The sequence below is a fragment of the Bombyx mandarina genome, chromosome 04, assembly GCF_030267445.1.
Source record: "Bombyx mandarina strain Sakado chromosome 04, ASM3026744v2".
In the NCBI taxonomy this organism is placed as follows: Eukaryota; Metazoa; Arthropoda; class Insecta; order Lepidoptera; family Bombycidae; genus Bombyx; species Bombyx mandarina.
In genome coordinates this window covers 14,355,963-14,380,884 of record NC_143211.1, presented here as the reverse complement: position 1 = coordinate 14,380,884, position 24,922 = coordinate 14,355,963, and the positions used below count along the sequence as shown (strand labels likewise).

The 24,922-nt window shown below is 34.9% G+C and overlaps 2 protein-coding genes across 5 annotated transcripts; one reads left to right on the top strand and one right to left on the bottom strand.

The window, feature by feature from the left end:
- Positions 1–2,625: 2,625 nt before the first annotated feature.
- Positions 2,626–5,619, bottom strand: Spase25 (Signal peptidase complex subunit Spase25). The gene is made up of 5 exons (XM_028178360.2): positions 5,463–5,619; positions 5,085–5,150; positions 4,612–4,745; positions 4,028–4,180; positions 2,626–2,872 (listed from the first exon to the last, which is right to left on the bottom strand). Exons 1-5 carry the CDS (start codon positions 5,478–5,480, stop codon positions 2,689–2,691), a joined length of 555 nt encoding a protein of 184 aa, XP_028034161.1. The 5' UTR covers positions 5,481–5,619; the 3' UTR covers positions 2,626–2,688.
- Positions 5,620–6,244: 625 nt separating this feature from the next.
- On the top strand, positions 6,245–24,650 carry Set2 (SET domain containing 2). 4 transcript variants are annotated; one of them, XM_028178310.2, is made up of 19 exons: positions 6,245–6,477; positions 6,712–8,509; positions 8,595–8,723; positions 9,880–10,179; positions 10,717–10,807; positions 11,035–11,187; positions 11,522–11,742; positions 11,985–12,130; positions 12,280–12,416; positions 12,523–12,866; positions 14,131–14,287; positions 15,710–15,894; positions 17,856–17,946; positions 18,788–18,974; positions 19,824–19,937; positions 20,864–20,967; positions 21,323–21,478; positions 21,981–22,256; positions 23,135–24,650. In XM_028178310.2, exons 2-19 carry the CDS (start codon positions 6,744–6,746, stop codon positions 23,291–23,293), a joined length of 4,716 nt encoding a protein of 1,571 aa, XP_028034111.2. In that variant the 5' UTR covers positions 6,245–6,477; positions 6,712–6,743; the 3' UTR covers positions 23,294–24,650. The 4 variants fall into 4 exon arrangements, with proteins under 4 accessions (XP_028034111.2, XP_089583246.1, XP_028034112.2 ...); XM_089727120.1 differs by having other exon boundaries at positions 19,827–19,937; positions 23,135–24,636; XM_028178311.2 differs by having other exon boundaries at positions 15,707–15,894; positions 19,827–19,937; positions 23,135–24,636.
- Positions 24,651–24,922: the final 272 nt, after the last annotated feature.

Here is a 24,922-nt window from a genome sequence, read left to right as displayed (position 1 = left end):
ATCTTTTACTAGAGTGCCACCTGCTGATCAACGATAGAACCATTTTCTTGGGTTTGTAGTTGCTGCCATCTATTGATATAGTTATAACTTTATTTTATTAAACACCCGTTGAAATTTCTGTTACCTATTCTGTAATGCAGAGATTGTCCACGAGCTTGTGGCGCACCGGATCTTAAGCAAACACTGAAGCCCATGGACATTTGCATGATAACTGCTATCCACCTTGGTCAAGTCTAATTGAATTGTATCTATCCCACCTTTCAAATCGTAACACCCGCAACACGCTGTTGCCTAAACATGCTACAAAGTATTTGTATCTAGATTTATGCAGACATACAGACAGCAGGCATATTTTTTCCTGTTTATCAACTATATACCTTGACCCTTCGATCAATAATACTACTAGATTCGCGATTAGCGCTTCAAAAACGGCCCGAAAAATAAGACCACAAATAAATTTGTGGTCTTATTTCAAATTAGTATGGTCCAATCATAGCCAACACTAAGACGTCAAAACGCTGCAATGCGCGTTCAAAAACTGAGTAAAAAACCACCGTAACACCAAGGTTTTGGAAGGAATATCTTTTTTTGGTAAATTTATATTATTAAGTGTTTTTCATAAAATAATAAACACAATTATATTGTAAATAAAACAGAATTTACGAATATTGTAATTGTTTGGCCAATGTTTGCAACAAGGCACCAACTATTGTAACAAACATCACCTATTCTTGGACAGGGAATGCATAGAGTAGTTTTGTTATTTTATAATGTTATTTTTGTTTGTAGATTTCCTAGTAGCCCCTTGTCGCCGTGCACAATGGATATATATTGTCGCGAAAGAAAGAGAAGAAATATAGAACCCTTATAAAAATTCTAGAATTGTTCAATGGTGGTGGCAAATCAATGCAAAAAAGTATTAAAAAAACTTTATATGTATGTGTAAATATTTTAAGCGTATATGCTGAAAAGGATTTGTTTTCTGGGGGAAACGAACACAGCCATAAAATAAGCCTAAATTAAACTGATTATAGAAAAATTCATTGATATAAGATTACATTATATTTGTAAAAAAGAAACCGCTCATATAAAAATGACTTCTAAAAGACAGCTTTATAACAAACTGAATCTGTTTAAAGGTAATTAAACCTACATTATTGTTTTAATTACTTCTGTATAAAGAATACGTGGAAAACATGTTTCGTGTTTCCTTTCATATTTTTTTACTTTATTCAATTTTATTTTTTATCACCTATTTGTTGTAATAGCGGCAATGTAAAATATTATCTACTACTTTTTTCAATCGGTCAAAAATAGTTGCGACCATACAAAACAAACCTAAAACAAATATGTATATTCTGCAACTCTATGTCTTTCAATACTTACTGTGTTCTGAGCATTGAAATGTAATACCAAGAACTACATCTAGTTCCACAATACAATAAGCACGAAATTTTAAACAAATATTTTTAACCTTATAAATTAGGCTTTAAGTATCATTTTAGAATAAATATTTTTGTACTGATGACTTTTTATGTTCAAGTGACATTTTAAATTTATTCCATAATATTCTTTTTCTGACGAAAGGACCTAAATACATATATTTTGCAATGGTAATTAAACTTTATGTTTAAGTTTTAAGGTTTATAATAAACTGAAGTCGTTAACATTATTAAACTTTTTTCTAAGAAATGAAGATGTTTTCGTGTCTGCAAACGTGGCCACTGGAGCGTCTTATTTTTGTTCCTGATCCTTAATCTAGTACTATTATTGATCGAAGCCTTGACCCTTTAATGTTGATATTAAGGTTTAGAAATCCATTTAGAGCGGTGTTTCTTAACGGTGGGGCCCACGTCCCACAAGGGAACAATTTGATAATTGAGGGAGCACTCGCATAAAATTAATACAGAAAATCTGTATTAAAATTATTTTGAATTTTATTTTCAGCTTTTTATTATATGTTTTGAAATATTACTTACTGTGTTCTAATAACAATTTCATAGTGATTTCTTTCTAAAACCTATAATTTATGTTTCTTAATTGAACAAATCCATTTTTTAATTTAAAAGATTATGGATGGGCGGGTATAAAAATTTTAGAAATGTTACAGTGAGGCATGGCACAAAAAAGTTTGGGAAACACTGATCTGGAGGGTTGCTTATTTAAAAAAGTCACGAATCCGTGAATCTTTAGAAATTATGAAAATGAACTCAAATCTATTATCCTGCGACAACGCATATTGTGTACGTAAATTTGTTTTTTGTCCTTGTGCTTCTTTTTAACATTTAAAAAGCTTCTTTTAACATTTAAAAAGCTTCCACCGCATATGATCACGATTAAGTTCTTCTTCTAGGTTATTTTCTCGTTCCGTTTTGTTTAACAAACATCTCGGATTTCCTTGTTATCGAATTTAGTTTAATAATTCTATGGCCAATTTTACTTGCACTGTTGTTTATTATCTTCTGTAAGTCGTAGTTAGTGGCGACATATATTAGTATCAATGTATTTTTTTTTTGTTTTTATCGAGTGACTGCTTGACGCCGCGTCTCGAATTTTAGGCCGTAAGCCGAAATTATGCTTATAACTAAACTACCAGAAGTTTTTTAATAAATAAAAAAGTAGATCTAGATCAAAGTTTTATTACACATAAATGTCAGACCTGCTTAAATTACATATAGAGAGAATTAATTACTTTTCCTTCTTCTCGGATGAGAGGCTGTGGTACAGCTTGGTGATCTCATTAGATACAATGTTTTGAACTACAGTGCCGTTCACGTCGATGAAGTTGGCAAACGACTTGGTCACGGATGCCTCGCGAGTGTTGCCATTCGTGTCTCGCATAACAATTACGAGATTGTATTTATCATCGTGTCTACAAAATTAAAATAATTACATTAAAGTACTAGTAAAATTTGGATACAACTTTGATAATCGCAGCAGTTACATTAGACAATTATTATTTATTAATTTTATTAGAATTTGTGCATGCACCTACTCTCTAATTTACTCTTTTATGTAAGCAAGTCCTCTAAGCCAACCATCTGATAAAATTAAAGGCCTAAATATAACTTTCATAGATTTTTCACAAGTAAAAATTCTGCCACAACACAATTCTATCTCAAACTAATATTAGTATTGTTTATACATGTTTGTACAGATATAGTGGGTATCTTATAATCAGAGCTACACTAGCTTGCTGCAGGCAAGTTCAAACTTGTAGCCTAAGCTTTCTTTTAAATTTCAGCTAATGTTAGCCATGGGCGACGATAACCACTCACCATCAGGTGAGCCGTATGCTTGTCTGCCTAAAAATTTTTTTCCTACCTACCCTCTGGTAGCCTAAGTGGCCATTCCAGCTTAGCCTGGAAAAAATTGCATAAAAACACAGACAAAGGCAGACATCTAATTTATTTAATATTATTAAGAGATCTGGGTAGATTCAACAACTTGGTGTTCGGTGTAAGCTGAAAATTGTCATTGCAATAACTTTAATTCTAGTCCTTTAAACATGAGGTAGAAAGCCCCATTGTTTCTTACATCTTTGTTAATTTAAACATATTGCAAGGTTGATTTCATACAATTTTGTATCAATTCAAGGTATAATTACAAGATCACACTTGCTACTGTACGTAACAAATGTAGGCCATTACTTGCAGGTCATAAATGTACTGTTTTTTTTATTATTTATTTTTTATTGCTTAGATGGGTGACGAGCTCACAGCCCACCTGGTGTTAAGTGGTTACTGGAGCCCATAGACATCTACAATTTAAATGCGCCACCCAACTTGAGATATAAGTTCTAAGGCCTCAGTATAGTTACAACGGCTACCCCACCCTTCAAACTGAAACGCATTACTGCTTCACAGCAGAAATAGGCGGGGTGGTGCTACCTACCTGTGCAGACTTACAAGAGGTCCTACCACCAGTGAAACCACCACTGTGCTTCATTTTAAATTTAAGTCACCTGTAAAATCCAATGATTTTATTACAATATAGGATATACTCAAGTAGTAGGAAGTAGACTTACTTCTTTACATAAGAACTGGCTTCCCAGACCCTGGTGTTATTTCCAACCTTCTCCTTGGCTACCACAAAGATGCCCTTCTCTTTGAATGTAGTGTAGAGGGTCAAAATACCCATCAGTATGAAATATGATGACACGCAGATGATTAGAACCAGTCTGTAAATAGTGGTAATTTTTTTTATCAACTTATTTAGATCTTCACTCTCTACAGACTCTACTCTGGACCGATACAGTTAGCAGAACTAAAAGATTACAATGTGAATGCAGCTGTTGTTGCAATATGAAGTAGATGTTTTAACTATTGAGAGTAGTATTGATTATCTAGACCTTCACACCAGACTTAGGGAAGGCAATGAGGCACTTATACTAATACGGTGTATAAATGGAGCATAGCACCTTCTTCTGATTAATGTTCCGTTTTTTAAGACATAAAATTCTCATAATTCTTATATATAAGTTACTAATGAGTTCAAAGTTGAGTACAATTTAGTATAGACAAATTCTATGAGTAACCGTTGGCATTTCAAAAGAAATAAAATTAAAATTCAACTATACAATAACAGTCAAATACATTGGTGGTTTTTTACCTTGATTGAGGGAATGGATAAAGATAATCCCATAGCAGTGCGTAAAGGGCCACACCAACAGCCAGAGCACAGAGGAACAGTCTACCGTCAATTAGAGCAAAGCTTTCCTTGCATTTTAAGTCTCCAGTCATTACCTAAAATTTTTTTTTATAGACTTCATTAATTTCTACGCACAAACACAAACTATACTGAGACACTGAGACCTTAGAACTTATATCTCAAGGTGGGTGGCGCATTAACGTTGTAGATGTCTATGGGCTCCGGTAACCACTTAACACCAGGTGGGCTGTGAGATCGCCACCCATATAAGCAATAAAAAAAAATTGTTACAATGCTTAGTTTTATATTCAAATGAACATTATGTTTTTTTTTCTCTCCCATTTCTTGGCCTGCACGGTTTGTGCGTCAGCCATGAACATTATGTTACTAAATGTTCAATGGACAAAATTTAAATAAACAAAACTATGTATTACCTCTCTAATAGCATCATCAACAGCATTTTTTGCTGCAGCACCATCCCATTTGTTGATCTTTGCAGCCTGAAATTATAGTTTTTTCTATAAATTTCCAAGTTATAGTCGTCTTAAATCTCACTTTTTTGACACGGGTGTTCCAAACTACCCCTTCTCGAAGGGGTAAACCATGAATATGGGCATCATAACAGTACATAGTAGTATCAGTACATCAGTAGAGTAATAAGATTTTAGTAACTTTAAAGCCAGTAATTTTCTAGTAAAATAAGTAGAATAAAATTAAAAGTAAATAGATTTTAAAGTGACGTGTCCTAACACCACGCACAGTTGGCAAGAAAACTAAAGGTGCCGAGATCTTTAAAGTAAACGTTAAAATACCTCCGCCGTTTCAGACATGTTGTATATATTAAAATAACTTATTTAGCGTTGTTTTATAAATTTTAAGTTCAGATTTCAGTTAATTTTTCCAGGACAAACTTAATTTTAATTTTCGATACTTTTGACAGATACTTGGCAGCTAAGAGTCACTAAGAGTGTATTATCTATGTTAAATGCTTAGTAGCATAGACCATTTTGTTTGATTCTTCATTAAAACCGCAAAGGGAACGTTATTCATACAATATAAATATATTGCGGTAAATACAAATACCCAAGTCACATATTTTGTCCGTAAGTGATTTAGAATTAAAAGAGGAGAGATAGACAGTACTGCAGGTATTGGACGTGATTAAATAAAACGTTGAGAATTTACTAAGGGGTTCAGTGGGCATATTAGAACAACCCAAAAAGCCACATCCAGCAATTTGATTTAATTGTTTCGCATTTATGCACAACATACTCAACGGTTTATAAAATTAATAAATCACCGTTATTGCAAATTACTAACATAAATCATCACCAATTTCAATTTGGATTATTTGGCGGAAACGTGATTTTTCAATATGCAGTTTTTTTTTCAGATCAAAGAGTAAGTAATAATATAGTGAAAAGGTCTAGTATTCCTAAAAGTTTACAAGTACATGGAAATGGAATAATATCTCTAAAAATGACTCCTTCAAACTTTTCTTTTATAGAAACGATTGTCTAGAAGACATGTTAAAAAAACTGAAAGCGGGTAAAAGGTCAAGTGACCAGTGGCCGTAAACAAATGATTAAAAAACAAATTGAAGTTGAAAATTGAAATGGATTGAAATTGAAATGAATTCCGACATAACGAAATACATAAATGACTGTATGCGGTTTTCTTGACAAATAAGGAATCATCCATCATAAGTTAAAAAATACTAATTTGGTCGCTTATTGGTCAAAGTTTTGTTACTGTTTTAAACTGACAAAATACGACTATTCGTTCAGTGACAAATGTAAGGAATACTAGCTGTTCCAAAAAGTGATGGTATGTAAGAACAAAATTGTATCTAATGTTTTCCTTAGTACCGATAGATAAACTTTGCTGATTTGCAGAAAATATTTAAATTACGTTATTAAATCATAAAACATTAGATATCATATAATTTTCATATTATAACACATGTGGCATTGACAGCATCAACAATGAACGAAAGAGGTCATAATATGTAAGCCCCACCATGTTATTACTGTTGTCAAAATATGTAATGTAATTTTGTAGGTTGTTTATTGCTGCCTCCCAGTAGAAGAGCAATGGCGAAGCGAAAGAAGGCTGCGACAAGGACTGTCGCGACGAGGCGCACTAGTCGGCGCGGGAAACAGACGAGTAGTGTCGTGCCTACTGAGGGCGAGCCCTCTGCGTCCGTCGAAGCCACAGCCGAAAATAACGAGCCTCCGTCTCCTCAGCCCAGTACCTCTGAGCTCCAGTCAGGATCCAATGATGACCACAATATCTCAGAATCACAACCATCAGAGATACAGGAGACAACCTCTAAACCCAACCCTGTTCCAATCATTTCATTGCACAAGAAGTTTGGCAAATACAGATGTTTGTTCAATAGTGATGATGCATTTCTTAGAAAATATGAAATTGGGAGTGATAGTGAAACCAACAGTAGTATGGAAATTAGAATAGTTGACCCATGTGCCAGCTCTGAGTCTGATTCAAATGCTGCAATAGATACACAATCAGATACAAACAGTGTTGTTTGTATCAGTCCAATGAACAGTGTTACAAATGTAGTGCAGTGTAGCTCAAGAGATATATCACCTTTGACTGTAACACATCAAGCCTCTGAAAATCATGAACGAGAGTTGGATGAGCAAAAAAATAGGGATCTGGAGTCTCCTTCAATATTAGATGATAATTCTCAAATCACTGATGATTTTGATGAAAAGATTGAGATCACAAGGAAAGAAAGCCCTGTGATGATTGAAACAGATGCTCTTTCAAAAGAAGCAATTTCATCTAAAAATCAAGATTTATGTCCACAATATAATGAAACTGATCATAGTATTCTTCTGGAGGATGACCAAGTGGACTACAATTGTGATGATGAGGAAATAATAACAGTTGTACAAATAGTTGAAGATGACAATCCAGAACTTTACTATGACATCAAAATAGATAGCCCAAAGGTTAATGCAGGACAATTCGAACAAGAGCAAAGTAAAAAGTCTCAGGAGATAGATTTTCAGAGACATTTTCAGAATTTAAAATTGAATTCAATTGCTGAATCCACCTCTCCAATGGAATGTTCAGAAATAATTGATATTACAACACCATGTGGCACTCCAGATCTCCAACCACCCAAAGACAGTTTGAATGATCTGTTAATAAGACCAGATCCTAGTTTGACACCTAGTTCAACTCTATCAGACGATAGTAATTGTTCTCGGGCAGATCACATTCAAAACAACTCTAATGATTCAGCTGAGTCATCACCAACAGGGGTACGCAGGTCGAATCGTATAAAAACAATAAGTAATCTCAAACAAAAAACTAAAGGTTATGGTCTAGTAAAGACCCCACTGAAAAAGGCTCTGATAACTCAAACAAAGTTAAAATTAGAAGAAATTGGATCTGACAGTCAGGAGAAATTTAGTGATCAGGGTAACACAGCTCCAAATTCTCCTTCGTTTCCAGTTCCATCAGAGATGCCTGTAAAAGTAAAGTCTAGGTGGAGGCGGTCTAGTGAGTTAGAAATGGGAACAAACTCTCCTGCTAGCTCACCATTAGCTAGTCCAGGTCTGCCCCAACGTATGCCGGCTGTGAATGAAGGGAATGAAAGTGAAGAGCAGGAGTCTGTAGCTCTAAGTAAAGAAGCATATGATAAAATAATCGAAGACAGAATGAATCAGTACCAGCATTTAGATGAGAATGACTATTTATGTGAAAGGATGATTAGTAAGGAAACCAAGAAAATGATCTGTGACTGTTTCATGACCAAAGAAGAGTTAGAACGCGGTGAACTAGCATGCGGTGAAGATTGTCTTAATAGACTACTTATGATTGAATGGTGAATATTGTAATTGAGATAAGGTTCAAATTTTGTTCTGTGATTTTTAAGCAGACTAATAATTAGAATTGTCAATACATTCCAGTAACTCCAGATGTCCTGTAGGAGATCGTTGTACAAATAGAAGGTTCCAGAAGAGAGAGAATGCTGCTATAAAAGTTTTCTATGCGGACAAAAAAGGCTGTGGAGTTGAAGCTAATGTGGACATACCAACGTAAGTAGTGTAAAACATGATAGCACAATCAATTTTGTGGTTAGACTGTTCATTATAGTCCAGAGCATGATATAAAAGTGCAATGCGAATGTTCAATCTTGAAATGCAGCTAATTATCCTCAAAACAACAACATGGCAACTTTTAATTGAAAAAAAAAAATATATTTATGTAAATACTGATATTTTTCATGGCTACTTTGTAAGGATTATTTTTGTGATAACCTTGATGGCTGTGACATTTACTATATATATCCAGGCACTGAAAATGTATCATAAGTAGTTGTTCATGTCACAAAGTTACCATTATAAGTTTATGATTCTGATTCCTCCAAAAATGACTACTATTTTTGGTTACTTATTGATTTAAGATAATGGATAAGAGTTGGGTTTAGTATGAATGTATTCACATTATATGAATGAATAAGTGGTATTTCACAAAAAAAAATTCATTTGTCTTCTCTGACAGCACTTTGAAGCTTACACAGACTACTTAGTAAAATTTTGTCTAGTAGCCTTGTCAATTTTTTTAACCATAATTGAAAAATAATGTGTCATAGTAGAGTCGAGAGTCGAGTAGAGTAGTCAAGAGATAATATTATGTACAAAATAAAATTAGATTATAAAGTTTTTTATTGCCCACAAGGACTGTTTTATTATTTTATCGACATGACATGATAAAAATGGTTATGTACGTTCTTACTAAATGCTGCTAACAATATGACAATAAGTAGAAAAATAAACACTTTACAGATTTTATTAGCAATTCTAATAAAAGTTTTATCTCTGCAGCATGCACTCCTAGTTCATGCTTTACTTTCGTCTGTATGGAATATATTTTATAATTGTTATTGAAACATTTTTATATTGCTATTTAACACCTGTTTAAGCAATACCTTTTAGTTTTTTTACTTTCGAATAAAAACTAATCAAGTGAAACAGGATACTTCATCTTTGTCTTCAGAGTGACTGTCCCGTTAGTCTAGTAATTAATGACAAGGCCAGAGTATCTTTACAAAAATACATTGAGTATTTAAGGTCAGGGTGTATGTAATTATTTTTGTCTCAGATCTGTATGTTATGCAACAGATAAATTCTGGTGGCCAGGTAGGTATATGATATGTTGGATGATAAAACTTTAAAACTAATGAAATTTCAGGGGTGAATTTCTGATGGAATATGTTGGGGAAGTACTAGATTATGAACAATTCTACAAACGCGCTCAAGCATATTCGGATGAAAATAATCTCCATCACTACTTCATGTCTCTAAAAGGTGATACGGTAATAGATGCTACGATGAAGGGGAATATATCAAGATTTATCAATCACTCGTGCGATCCAAATGCTGAGACGCAGAAGTGGACCGTGAATGGAGAGCTGAGGATTGGATTCTTCAGTAAAAGAGATATTGTTGTCGGAGAGGAGATCACATTTGATTACCAGTTCCAGAGGTTTGGGTGAGTGGAATATATGTCTCTATTCAAATATGTACTTGAGCATTACGCATCACAAATTAAAAACAATAAAGGTAACATAAGTTAAAAAAAAAAGAATTATTAGTGGCTTTAAACAGCAATAAATAATAATTATTGTTTAAGAAAAATTGGACTCATGGAAGATTTACATGTATAATTTTTTAGTGCCACTCAACACAATAAAAACAATGACTGAATACATTTTGTAATTTATTAAAATAATAATAACAAAATTCTTTTTCATGGTCCTAGTAAATCTCTAAGAAATGAAAAGCAATTCAATCGTCAATATAGCTATGCAGTCAGTACAACCGCATCCCATACGCACATAGATAATGAATCACGACTTACAAATTAAATGGGTCCAGTGTTGATATTTGTTGTTATGTTATTGTTATTTATTGTTATGTTATTGTTATTTATTGTTATGTTATTGTTATTTATTGTTATGTTATTGTTATTTATTGTTATATTATTATTATTTATTGTTACATATTTATTATTATTGTTTCCATGCAGGAAGGTCGCTCAGCGCTGTTACTGTGGCACCGACAACTGTCGCGGCTGGATCGGTGGCGAGCCTGACTCTGACGACGAATATGATGACGAGGTAAATTATACTCATACAAAATAACAAAAAAAAAATTTAAAGTATTATTGTCGAGTATACTGGAACATCACATAACTCACATGAACCTGAAAATATGTAAATTTGTCTTATTTAAAAACCATTTTATAAATTAGAAATGTTTTCTTTTATATTTTGTCTTCGCTCAGTTTGCGTAAAAAAATGTCGTGCAATTAAAAACTAACTAACACGATTAATATTAAAAACAGGAGGAGGAAGATGTGTCCACGTCGAAGTCTAGTACGTCTGAAGGGGCGCAGTCCGAGTCGACGAGCGCGGAGCAGCCGCTGCCGAAGCCTCGTAAGCCGAAACGTGACCGCAAATATAAACCAAAGCCGCCCGAACTTGAACAGGACGCTGACGTAAGCAAAAACCATATTTTCTAACTAATTCCAAGTCATGTCAAATTTCGATTTAACAATCTTAAGGCATATTTCAAGTAACGTCAGGCAGTGGACAGGTCATATCAAACTGAGAAATTCTTAAATGTTAAACGTACCATATATACACATTTGTAGATTTATTAACAAAAATCATACATGTGAGAAAAAGAATAAAAAAATATTATGCACTCAAAACTCATTGATAGTGAAAAATATGACATTAAAGGCCCTTTTGAGTGCTGCAAAAATAAGTAATTGAATTCATATTGGAACTAAAAATATGAAAACGGCTTATGTTTGATCAAAATTGCAGATTGAAGAAGATTTAGAAGCATTAAATCGCACTGGCGTGAAGAATCAATCGCATACGTTGCGGCTTTCTCGTACAGTTGTCCGTGCCAAAGGAAGAAAAGCGCAGATAGCTTTACTAAGGCTGCTCAGAGACGCAGATCTGCCGTGTCGAAGACTATTCTTAGACTACAGGGGTCTGAGATTATTGGCGCCTTGGTGTACTGATGCTCCGTTAGACTTCAAGTACGTAGTGTTTTGAAAAATTTTTTGAGAGCTTCATTTTGATAGGTTTACAAACAATGATGTTCAGTTATCAAACCACTATATGCAGTCTATAACTGATATTTTATATTTATTTCAAATTGATTGATGCTCCTACTGTCTCTAATAGTATCATATAAATATAATAGACACATTACAGTCTGAAGTGAAACGATTTAGTCTACAAAACAAATCATCAATCAATCAATCATTTGCCTTTACAGATTGGAAATGCTGCAGACAGTAGATCGGTTGCCAATCCCGAACAAGACACTGGTTCAAGAAAGCCGTTTCTTTATAATTGTGGAGCGTTGGTTGAGTACGGCGGACACTCTACCAGATAACAATGTATTCATTGATGAAGCCACCGGTAATATACGAAATTAAATAAAAATGTAGGACTAGTAAAATCGACAAAAAACAAAACCATAATGTTTGATACCTAATTTACAAAAAGGATAATAAAAAATATAAACGGTTGAGTGCCCCAAAACTGAAAAAATGTTAATTCAATTTCAGGTTTGCCCATTGACTTACCAAATGGACCAAATCCAGAATCTGCTGTGAGTCCAGACAAGATAAAGGAAAATACGAACATTATCGAAAAAATAAAGGATCTATCGAGCCAATTGCTTGAACGATGGTCCAGTTTAAAGGTATGTGATATATTTTTTACACTTTTGCTCAACGAACTGCTGAAACGATAGAAGTATGGAAAGTAACAAATAATATTCATTTTACAACAATTCACTTTTATTTCAGGAAGTTTTCAAAATACCTAAGAAAGAGCGAATACAACAAATGAAAGAACATGAACGTCAAGCCAATGTAGAACGACGTGCTGCTGACTCGAGCGGTTCCAGAGATAGGGATAGAGAAAGAGATAGAAGAGAAGAGAGAGATAGGGAAAGAGAAAAGGAAAGGGAACGCGATAGAGAAAGGGAAAGAGAACGAGAACGTGACAGGGAACGTGAACGGGAAAAGGAGAAAGAGAGAGAAAGAGACAGACATAGGGAGAGAGAAAGAGACCGTGACAGGGATAGAGATAGAGATGACAGGGATAGAAGAAAAAGAAGAGTTAGTCCCGAGGGAAGGAGAAGTATTCGGTGAGCTATATATATTACTTAATGAAACCACAGTAGATTTGTTCAAAATGTGATATGTAGATATACAAAGTGAGTGTCGTTAGTTTTTTGAGACTACAGTGATTCCATCTTTGTCTGTTCCTGTCTTATGTCGTTGTTCGAGTCTAGTAAATGCCGCCTTTGAGGCAAGACCTTATTTTACAATGCCAATTGCATTCTTATAGGTTTAGATGGAGTTAATTCTTAAGATGAAGCTACATCATTTTACGTACTTTGAAAATGTTTCTTTCACAAACTAAACCTACACCCTTAAATTATATCTTTTGAAAATTCGCTTTTAGGGAAGTTAAAATATAAATAAATTAGAACACAATGTAACATAATTGAAAATCAATTCTTAGGCGGCATTTAGGGTCTCAAGGTAAATTGGCGGCGGCCTCAGTTACCTTTGCATAAAATTGCAGGTCCGCCAATAAAAATTTAACCAATTAATACTATGAGTTATACTATGTTTAGATTTGCAAATTTATATTGTAAGCAATATAAACCTAAAGGCGTAGTTTAGGTATTTACAAGCTGGGATTGTAATAATTTTTCCACGTACCATCCGGCTTTGGAATGAGCTCCTCTTCACGGTGTTTCCTGAGCGCTATGACATGCCCTTCTTTAAACGAGGCTTGTGGAGAGTTTTTTAACTGGCTTCAAAAAAGAAGGATGTCAATTCCACTATGTTTTTTTTTATGTTTCTTACCTCATAATTTTTGACTGGCTGAATCGATTTTGATGATTCTTTTTTTATTAGAAAGCTGACGCTTCCCGTGTGGTCCCATTTCAATTTAGTCCAGTTCTGATAATGGTATCTAAGAGAAAACCATATAAGTCTTAAATTTGCATTATGTACGTGCGCGACAAATAGATGAATAACTCAATATCACGCCAACCGATTATTGTTTTTTTAGTGTATATTAATTTGTTTTGGAATATCTTTTTATTTATTTGAAGTCTGTTTTTGTTAAAGCATGTCTATCTACAATTATTTTTTACTAGCTGACCCGGCAGACTTCATATTTATCTACCTTTTAAACCTTCTCTGGACTTCCACAAATAATTCAAGACCAAAATTAGCCAAATCGGTTCAGCCGTTCTCGAGTTTTAGCAAGACTAACGAACAGCAATTCATTTTTATATATATAGATAGATTTTACAAGGTAATCTTGTCGCGTTCTGCCTCGTTCCCTTTTCGCCCTCCTTTATGTGTATGTCAATAATTGGATGTAACTCGCAGTTTAAGTGAAAGAGTACTGGCGGCCGTGCCTCCCATGTCGAAGGAGGAACGCAGACGGGCGTTCGCGGAGGCAGCCGCCGCGGCCGAGGAGACGCGCCGCCAGCGGGAGCAGCGCCCGCCGTGGCCCGGCTACTGGCCCCACGAACAGTTCTCGCCGGTAATGAATATTTAAAAAAAATCTAAGATTGAAAAAAAAACAATCTAATATTTAAAAAAAGGACATGCCCGCTGAGTGAGTTTCTTGCCAGTTCTTCTCAAGACGGAGGCTAGTTTTTTGTAAATTGGCGGTAGTTATTTTTGACGTTCAACAAGTATGTACTTTCATTTATGTTGTTTTTTTTTTATTTGATTTGATTTGAATGGACATCGAATATCCCAAATATCTGCACTAATAATATATTTTAGCTTCTTGGCGGGAACGCGAGGAGTGATGTTGTGTGATTTGTTTTATTATTATGTCTATAAACTGCAGTTTTAAATGTGTAATAACGGTGGTTTAGTAAATGTTTATTATCTGTGAAAGTGTACAAATGTGAAAAAATGAAACAAAACCGCTGGACGTAACTTCTCGGGATCCTCCAAAAAGTGCACTGAAATTTTTTCAGTAAATGACCACCATTTTACTGAGATTATTTTTCATCCCGTATCATCTCAACTCATTTCATTTAATTTCATCCCAATTGATTAATGTCTTAAATTAATCATCTTCATTTTATTTCATTTCACTCCATATTATCATTTATCATCAAAATAAGAAAATGAATTAAAATAAGACATGACCTAAAGGTCTTAGTTACCAGGTCATAAAATCCCTTAAAAATTTTTATATATTTTACGGCTGCCTGGTGTAGTGGTGACATATACTACACAAGGAGGTCGCGGGTTCGAATCCCGCCAAGGGAGGATATTTGTATGATAAATTATATAAAATGTCTTTTCCAGGGTTATGGATGTATATTAAATATATGTATATGTGTAATAAAAATCTTACATTTATTTCCGTTATCTGGTACCTGTAACACAAGTTCTTTACGAACTTAGCACGGGACCAGTTAACGTGGCGTGCTTGTTAGTAAATATTAAAAAAAAAAATTTTTGGACATTAAACGTCTTACAATTTTGTTTTCACGTGTACCGTAAAATGCCGATAAGAACCTCAATTTTGTGATTCAGATTCACAAGAACTCGTTACAACTCGTGTTATGTAATCTGTATGGTATACAAAACAAAAAACAAGTAAAGATTCATTTTTTTTGTTTTTTTTTTCTACCATTCTGATAGCCTTAAAAGGCTATTTCAGCTTCTCCTTGACGTGTAGGTGAGCTTACGGGGCTCAAACCGAAGTGTTGCTAACACTGGCCCTAGCAAGAGCAGTGTTTCGCAGAATCTACCACCGGATCGGAAACGCGACCCACTGAGAAGATCCGGCGAGAAATTCAGTAGGCTAATTCTTACACGGCACTACTCTTCAATAAAATAAATTCTAATAGTACTAAGTTTGCTGATCTATACTACTCAAGATATTCCTGTTTTGTACATTTGTGTATTATATATTTAAGTGAAATGTTATATTTAGCAGATGTTTCCCGGTGGAATGATGGGCAATGGGAACATGATGGGCGGCATGATGCCGAACATGCCGGCCAACATGTTGGGCTGCGTGCCTGACCTCCCTCAGGACTGGATGCAACAGCACGAGTTTCCACCGCCGGGCTTCTGTCCCCCCTTCCCGCCTGCTCAGCCCTTCTGTATGCCGCAAGCTAAGTAAGGAATCCTCATTCTCTCAATCTGATAAATTCCCGTGAGAATGGTTTGCTAAACATTTAAATTTCAGTTTTATTTTTATATAATTACTAGCTGAACCGGCAGACTTCGTAGTGCCTCAACCGATAAATAAAAAACCTAAACTTTTGTATAAAATAAAGGACAATGCCCAAAAGTGGGCCAACTTTATGTTAAAACTTTATGTACTTGAAAAACTATGCCTTATTTTTTCACGTTGCTTAGTTTATGTATCAACATTTCTTTCAACCTGGCATTGTTTTACAAAAAAATAAATTACTTAACATCCCAAAATTGAGTGCCGTAGTTTTTAAATTCGCCAATAGGCAAAGGGCTTAGCCCATAAAGCCTTATAGTAAACCTTTAAGCTGCCAAACGAAAGAGTTGTCTGTGACTTGAACAACGATTATAAAAAAATAGCTAATGGTTATAATTCACAGACTTTTTAGTTTATTTTTGTTCAATTCATTATTTATATATTGTAATAATAATTATTACTTAAAACCATGAATTATTTAATATTTTTAGACATTATTGATTCCATTAGTAAAAATCACAATGGCCTACCATTACTCTATTCTTATTTTAAATGATCAGAGAGCTTTGGCAGCAACCCGAGTGAAGCGTGATTTCGAAGAAAACAATTAACAACTTAATTTTAGCTGCAGAAAAAAACAGATTTCTCTTAAACCTGGGTGAGAATATAAAAATCGTTTTCTGAATATGAAACGATATTTCTTTGTCTATCAAATTAAGTTAAAACCATCGTGACCCGACAACTTTTTTTAGGGGCCCAAACGCATTGAGAAAATGGGCATTGTCCTTTAAAAAAAAAAAAAGAAATCCGTCCGATTGGGGGGGGGGACACATCAAAGGAAAAACAAAGTTGTTATTTTTATTTCATTCTAAGCATTTACATATTTATCTACCTTTTAAACCTTCTCTGGACTTCCACAAATAATTTAAGACCAAAATAAGCCAAGCTGGTCCCGCCGCTCTCGAGTTTTAGCGAGACTAACGAACAGCAATTCATTTTTGTATATATCGATTTTAGAATACTCGAATTTCGTTTGTTACGGCTTATAACGAAAAACAAAAAAGATTTAAATAATTATACAATGTAATTCGGTTATAAACAATATTGTTGCGTGTTTGTTGACGCTAATTTATATAATGGCAGCATGAACCCATTTGAACAACGTTCAGTGGTTTATTGAGATAAGGTCTTACTTATATTTATTTTATTTTATGCAAATTCTGTGAAAAAACAATATATACAATACCCTAAGTTTTTTCTGTAGTTCCTTATAAGAAAATGTTTTATTTCACAGCCTTTTAGAAATCACTTATGGTTTTTATCTTGTGTTGGTTTTTAAAGAATTTATACTATCTGACATTTTGAGAGTTGCAAATATATACTTACACACTTTCTGTAAATCCTGTGACGTTATTTACTATCGAAATTAAAACATATTTTACGCTAAAAGATAATTTAAAAACTAATTCAAAAATGTGTTCCACAAAAAAGTCGAATTTACACATAAGATATTCCTAGTTTGAGACTATAGTAATGCTATAGTATTGCTTTGTTAGTCTTTGTAAACATTGAATAATTAAATATTTCAATAAAGAAGAGTTTTTAAAGTGCACTCATCATCAGGCCGTCAGCGCAAAAGTGGCCTAAGCTTACCATAGTTATTATGGAGCAATGAGGTTTAAGTTTTCATGAATTTGAATTTAAAACAACAATACGCGCAAAAATAATGTTTTCAAAGCCATCTGTTATCTATGGGTGAAACTATGGATAGGTCGGTTTTGCACCAAAATTGATTATATTTTAAATAAATTGAAATATACATATAAGCATTATTATGAAAAATTGAGGGTTAGGCCACTTTTGCGCTGACGGCCTCATATAAACACCGATTTTATTGCATTTTCAGTATGATGGGTATGAGCGGCTTCGGTGTTGGCGGCTTCATGTACGGACAGCAGATGGCGCCGTTCCCGCAGCCACAAGAACCGCCGCTACCGGTAAATATATGCAGCATTTTATTGCAGCATTTACAAATAAGAATTACTGAGTAAATTAACCCATAGACACAGCCCACTGAGTTTCTCGGCGGATCTTCTCAGTGGATCGCGTTTTCGATCCGGTGGTAGATTCTGCGAAGCACTGCTCCTGTTAGGGCCAGTGTTAGCAATACTCCCGGTTTGAGCCCAGTGAGCTCACCTACACGTCAAGAAGAAGCTGAAATAGCCTCTGAATAGCTTCTCAAGGCTATCAGCATTGATAAGAAAGAAAAAAAAGAATTATATGATGTTAAGGAGATATCGATGCCAAGCAAAACTGAATTTGCTTGTTTGTTTGTATATTTAATATAATAATAATAATAAATAAGCGGTTTACACAACAAGAATATTTAAAAAAACCATGAAATAAAATATGCAAGTGTATTATCAATGGCCCGAAGAGATATTGGTGTCATTCCGTAGATATTTGTGGTCAGCCGGAATTCAACATGTCCTCCGCTCGAGTAATAATAGATTAAAGCGTGGCCATCTTGTCTCTTTAGCGCTTCGACGAATAAGGTACGCGTCCATTGACCTGCGTTGGACGCACCGCACGCGACTTATTTTATTTTGATTTGTATTTTTTGCTCATAAATGCCGGCGTACGGTACGGATAGTGGACGCAGCACTATGTGAAATCATACAAAGCAAAATAAAGTCCGTTATGTGCGGCCAGTCCGGCGCGGGCCAATGGACGCGTACCTGTAAGATGCGGCGGCGACATGTTGCAAGGGGCGTGTCTTAACCGGCACACGGCACTCGGATGACGGTGCTGTGTTGACTCGGCACGCTGTGTCCACAGAGCGCGCCGGTGCCCGCGGCGCCGCCCCCCGCGCCCCGGCCGCCGACGCTGAGCGACACGGGCGAGGTGCTGCTGCCGTCGCAGTGGCGCAGCACGGTGGACCCGCGCGGCCGCACCTACTACTACCACGTTAAGCTGCGCCAGCCGCAGTGGTACCCGCCGCCGCTGCCGCCCTCGCCGCCGCCCGGTAACTGTACTACTGTGGTTACATTACTATCTAGTCTTGTGCATTTATTCACATCCTAATTCAAAGTGCTCTCAGCAAATGAGACGGGGGAAAAATCCGATAACGGATGGCATTGCTAATCTATACCATAAAAAAAAAACTGTACTAATATTATTATAAAGCTGAAGAGTTTGTTTGTTTGAACGCGCTAATCTCAGGAACTACTGGTGCGATTTGAAAAATTCTTTCAGTGTTAGATAGCCTATTTGTTGAGGAAGGCTATATAACATCACTCTAAGATCAATACAAGCGGAGCACCAATAAATAATGTTTCAAAATCGGCTTTTTTCCCCCTTTTGAGAGCTTCCGCTGCGTGCGCTGCAGGAACGGTTAAAGTTTCGCTAAAATAATGTATGACAGAATTGTTCTCCTTTGAAAGATCTAAAAAAAGTCCGGGACAGCATATGTCTATATGTTAAGTTTGCTCATAATAACGTTTTTTAAACTAACCAAAGTTCTCAAATAAAGCATTATTTGTGAACTATTACACGCGGACGAAGTCGCGGGCAAAAGCTAGTGATTTTTGATATGGTTACGGAAAAATACTTTTTAGATTTTAATTGAATATGTAGAACAGTAAATAGAATTTAATACAAATATTTTAATAGAGTATTTGGTTTAAAAAAACAATTAATGCAAATGTCAGTCGAGGTCAATGCCCTGTGTGGTCATGGGTCCTCTAGCTTTATACACCAAACTGCAATATTAAAAAGAAAGGTAATTAATTATATTGCTTACTTCCTTACTTACATGTAAAACACATTTCAAAAGTTTAGGACAGTATAAATGATAGAAACTTTTTATTCCAAGCAGAGGACAGTTCATCGGACGAAGAGGAGCAATTGAACAGCTCTTTAGACAGTCCGCTGGTGAGGCGACATGCTAAAGGGAAACTTGTTGAAGGGGTGAATGGTATATATGAAGGTAAATAAATTAATATCTTCAACAACATTGTAAATAGGTATTTTTTTATTTACTATACATTTATTAGCTTTTTGAACTGTATATAATATTTTTGAATGTAATGAAATTTATGAAGTTAGTGTTCGCCTTTTTTCGAGGCATTCGATGTTGTACGTATAAAATAATTGATCAAGTTTTATTACTTAAAGTATCAAAATTCACAGTTCGAATTGCTGTCCCCACCAGTAAGGCGCCTTCGTTGTGTCTATTCCCGTCGTGTTGAAATCACGCATGTCAGTTCCAAGGATAGAATAACTTTTATCATACCTCATGTCTTAAAGATCACGTTATGGTATCTTCGAACTGCGCTAGCCGATTAGCAGATGTGATTCTAGCTTTTAAAATCAAGCATAGTTTGTTTAAAATTCTGAACCCAAATGCTTAGTAGTCTTACCTTAGTAGTACACAAAGGGATTTGTATAAGTTTTTTTTAAATTCAATAAACATACTACAACATTTGCATGTCGCGGCAAATTTTAACCTTTAAATGGCTCTCCTGTAAAGTTGCAAAGATGTCGCTTAAATTAAATAACCTTTCATCCCTCGTAATATTTAACCTGATACTATAAGTATTATACTCTTGCATTTGTATGTGTTGACGATATACATGAACAAAATAAAAAGTAAGCTATCTAATATGTCCTTAATAAAGTCCTCAACTTTAGTATATATTGCTGGGCATACGCTAAGCGGCTAAAGCATAGACGAATATTCGTTTAAATCATAAATACACATTATGTCTCTGAAAATTGCAGCCTAATTCATCAGAAAATGAAACTGGTCAAGTCTTACATAAATAAGGTTTATTTAACTTAATTAATGTGAATGAATTGAGAAAAAATTATAGTCCGTTCGAAAATAATACTAAAGGTTTTGATTTGTTGCAGTAATCAAAGAAGACGCTCAGAATGGTTTGATACCGGAGCACGCACTTCTTCACATGAGGCCAAGGAAACGAAGAGTTGGATTAGTTTCAGAAAGACCTATAAGTGTAAGCTTTGTTTTTATTCATTTTTCGGTTAATTATTACCTTTGAGTTTTTTTTGTAAATGCTTCCTTAAAGTTTAAATATATCTGCTTTCGATAGGAAGATATATGTCACCTGTGTATATATTATGTTGAATTAAATTATTTATGAAATTATTTTTAGCCTTCACACATTTTCAGTGGTCTATTTTCAAAGTTGTAAGACAATGATCGATTTTGTTCTTATTGTTTAGGGACCGACATTAATAGCTTAAACCTTGTCTTGAGTTATTATAAACACATGAACAATGATGATGGTCGAATGCTCCCACCGAGAAAAGTATTTTTATGAAGTCTAAATATATTTTGTAATTTCACAGCCTCGTACGGAAGAGGACAAATTAGCAGGAAAATTAGAAATCAAACGATATAAACAGACTAAAGAGAAACTTCGAAGACGTCGTGAGAAATTACTGCAGAAGGTAATGCTGGCTTCCGGGAAACTCAAACTCAGACCTGGACAGGCAAAATTACCCGTGAGTACAATACTATCCGTTTTTACCGTCAATGAATAAATACTTGTACGCTTATGCTGCTTAGGTCGGCTGGTCATTTGAAGCCGAAATTGTCATTTCATTGACAAATACAAATTTACTAGTTCAGCACCGTAGGAGATACGAGCATTGTTATGAGATTGCCTTGTCTCCGCTACGGGCATTAATCGTGATGAAGGTTCTCATGATTAAGATGTACCTCTAAATAGATATCACTGGTGGTAGGACCTTTTGTGAGTCCGCGCGGATGGGTACCACCACCCTGCCTATTTCTGCCGTGAAGCAGTAAGGCGTTTCGGTTTGAAGGGTGGGGCAGCCGTTGTAACTAAACTTGAGACCTTAGAACTTATATCTCAAGGTGGGTGGCGCATTCACGTTGTGGATGTCTGGGCTCCAATAACCACTTAATACCAGGTGGGCTGTGAGCTCGTCCACCCGACTAAGCAATAAAAAAAAAAGTAAAATATTATCTAATTTTCCACAGCTGTTAGACTTATCCGAGATAGACAGCGGGAGTGAATCGGATTCGGACGAGACGGAGAAGTTGTGCTCCGGGTCGGTGAGCGTGCCTCCCGCTGTCCCCGCGCCCCCCGCCCCCGCCCCCGCGGCCGTGAGCGCGGAGACGTCGCGGCGCATCAAGGAGCAGTTCCGCAGCGCGATGGCGGGCGTCATGGTGCAGCACCTCAACCCGTACCGCCACTCGGACGCGCCGGCCGGCAGGATCACGTGCACGGCTGACTTTAAACACCTCGCCAGAAAGGTGAGGCACCGTGTTTTAATTATAAACTAGTTTTCTCGCAGTAGTCGAAATTTGACTATAATTAATTGAAATTACAAGTTTGAACATTATTATGGTTCTATTGTCAAAGACTATTTATTATACTTCTATAATCACAGATTTCGTCAAGACTACACTTTAGACAAATATTAACAAAGACAAACAGTATTTAATCTATTCTCAATTTGAGCATAGACTTTATGCAATAAGAAAAGTTTGACAATAAACAAATAATATGCATATGTGTGTGTGTCAAATACATGGTAGTGTGTGTAATATTTTCATTATTGATTTAATGTATCTTTTAAGCACTATTTAAAAAAAAAATTAGCATTGTGCACTTTTATATATTCTCGTATATGTGTGGGAAATTTCATACTCCTCCGTCCGCGCAATTTTCGTAAAATGAGGTACAAAGTTTTTGCTTCACGTATTAATATATAGATTAATCATACGTCGCCATCATTCTTCGTGGTTGACCGAATATGTGAAACGCAGCCAGTTCCCGTAAATATCCTAAATATGATAATTAACATACGCCGATTACACTACTGTCAACTGGATCTAATAAATGACATGATCAATAAACATATACAAACATGTATAAAGTCTAAAGGATCTGGAGCCTTCAAAAACTCATGTTTAAAAAAACTTTTTAAATGTTATGTCTTAAAAATGTTTCGTAAACAATACGATAAACGATGCACAAGGGTCCCTTGTGTTATGGGTGCCAGAATCATGCAAAGAAAGAACATGATACACTCCGTACAGAGCCGAAAATCCTAATAACTTTTACAAATATGAAACGTACGAGAAATATGATTCAAAGCAATAAACTATTTTACGTTTTCCACTTTCAGTTAACACACTTCGTAATGTTGAAAGAACTGAAACATTGCCGCTCCGTCGAGGAACTTGTCGTCACTGATTCAGTACGATCTAAAGCGAAGACTTTCGTCAAAAAATACATGGCCAAGTTCGGTCCTGTGTACAAACGGCCACCCGAGGAAGCAGACTAGGTACGTCACTGCACAGATTAGGGCATAACAATTAGTACACGTCAGTGTCATGTGACAGCAAACGTCACATCGTTCGACACATCCCGCCAGTGCTCGGTGTGAATCCACTGTTTTAACTTCATTTGAAGTGTGAGGTTGAAAACTAGACTTGTAATTATTTTGAACAAAGAAAATTGATTGAAAAATCTTCCAATGGATGATGATAGCCTTTTTGTAAATTTTGCCTTCGTTTAAAATAGAATGAAGCAGATGAAAATATTGTTTTGTAATGATTCAATGTGAAAGATAAAAGATCCTTCGTATATATGACATGTAAGAGTTATTAGGTGCAAATCAAAGTCGATGTAAAAAAGTTGGTTAGTTAGTTCAATTCACTCAATAATTTGAAATGAAGTTACGTTTTCATATCGACACCGTCACAAGATGGAGTCAAGGTTTACATATTAAAAATAAACAGCCATCACATTTTGTAAATTTTTAATTTATTGGCAAGTTTCAATGCCGACACTTTCTAGTTTGCATTTAAGCAAAAGCCACTGCTTACAGTCAATTAATAAGTGAATATAGTTGTGCAAAAAATCTACAATTCATTATGAATGCTGAAATTTAGATTGTGAACACATAGTGAGAGGATACTATGGATGGTTTGATAATAAAATAGTGCCTTTGTATATTAATAGAGTTGGTTTCTATAGTCCTGTCATAAATGACCACAGTCATTGGAATGGTGTGCAGTATTTTAAACTTGTATTTGCATAACTGTATTCACATAAGAATTAAAACTATATTCATATAAGAGAAGAATAGAAGTCTTCTTCTAGTGTTTCATAGCATTTGGCTAATAGAATAAGAGTTAATAGTAAATTTAACAAGAGTACATTATCATTTCAATTAGCAATAACTTTGTAATGAAGGCTATAATTATTTTGATGTAATAAGAAAATTAAATGGATGTGTGTTGCATATTGATTGAAGTCTGTTACAGCTTGATGATGCAACCTCAATGAGGTTCGGTGCAGTTTTAGACTAGTTTATGTGAATAGCTTTATCGAGACCAGAACCTCGCACATGTGTATGGAAACACATAATTTGTTCAAAATATTGGCGTTTTGTTTTTATTTGGTATAGAATAATTGCATCCATTATTGAAAATCTTTTGTTTATTGTAGAAAAATGTAGTAATTTGCAGTCTTAACTTAAATTGTGTTTAGTCAAATGAATGCGTGACAAAAATAATTTAGAATCCAGTCTTTTCATTTTTAGTTTTATCTAATAAATACAACTCGCGTTTCATGTAGACATAATTTTCAGTTTTACACAGAAATACAAAAAAAAAAATAGAATCTTAATCACAAAATGTCAGTTTTGAACAAATAGTTTTCCCATTGAAAAGAAAGTGGATTGTTTCTATCTTCTAGATGCTAAGTGGAAGATACACAGAAGTACACATTAAATTTATTTTACTAAAATGACTTGAAACAGAATAAATAATGTTATTGTATTAATTTAGAAATTTATCTGAGAATTTTATACATGTATTGCAAAAGAATGAATATTAGATTATATTTTAAAGCATAATTGAGGGTGGAATGGTTCAAACCTTTGAAATATTAAAAAATAATTGACATT

Bases quoted from the DNA above. Each gene is read 5' to 3' on its own strand.
- Spase25 (XM_028178360.2), bottom strand. The intron at 4,746-5,084 runs GTAATACATAGT...AAAAAATTTTAG, and splicing joins TTGATGATGCTATTAGAGAG to GTAATGACTGGAGACTTAAA. The intron at 4,181-4,611 runs GTAAAAAACCAC...CACTATTTACAG, and splicing joins TATCCATTCCCTCAATCAAG to ACTGGTTCTAATCATCTGCG.
- Set2 (XM_028178309.2), top strand. From the start codon at position 6,744: ATGGCGAAGCGAAAGAAGGCTGCGACAAGGACTGTCGCGACGAGGCGC. The intron at 8,724-9,879 runs GTAAGTAGTGTA...ATGAAATTTCAG, and splicing joins GCTAATGTGGACATACCAAC to GGGTGAATTTCTGATGGAAT. The intron at 10,180-10,716 runs GTGAGTGGAATA...GTTTCCATGCAG, and splicing joins TACCAGTTCCAGAGGTTTGG to GAAGGTCGCTCAGCGCTGTT.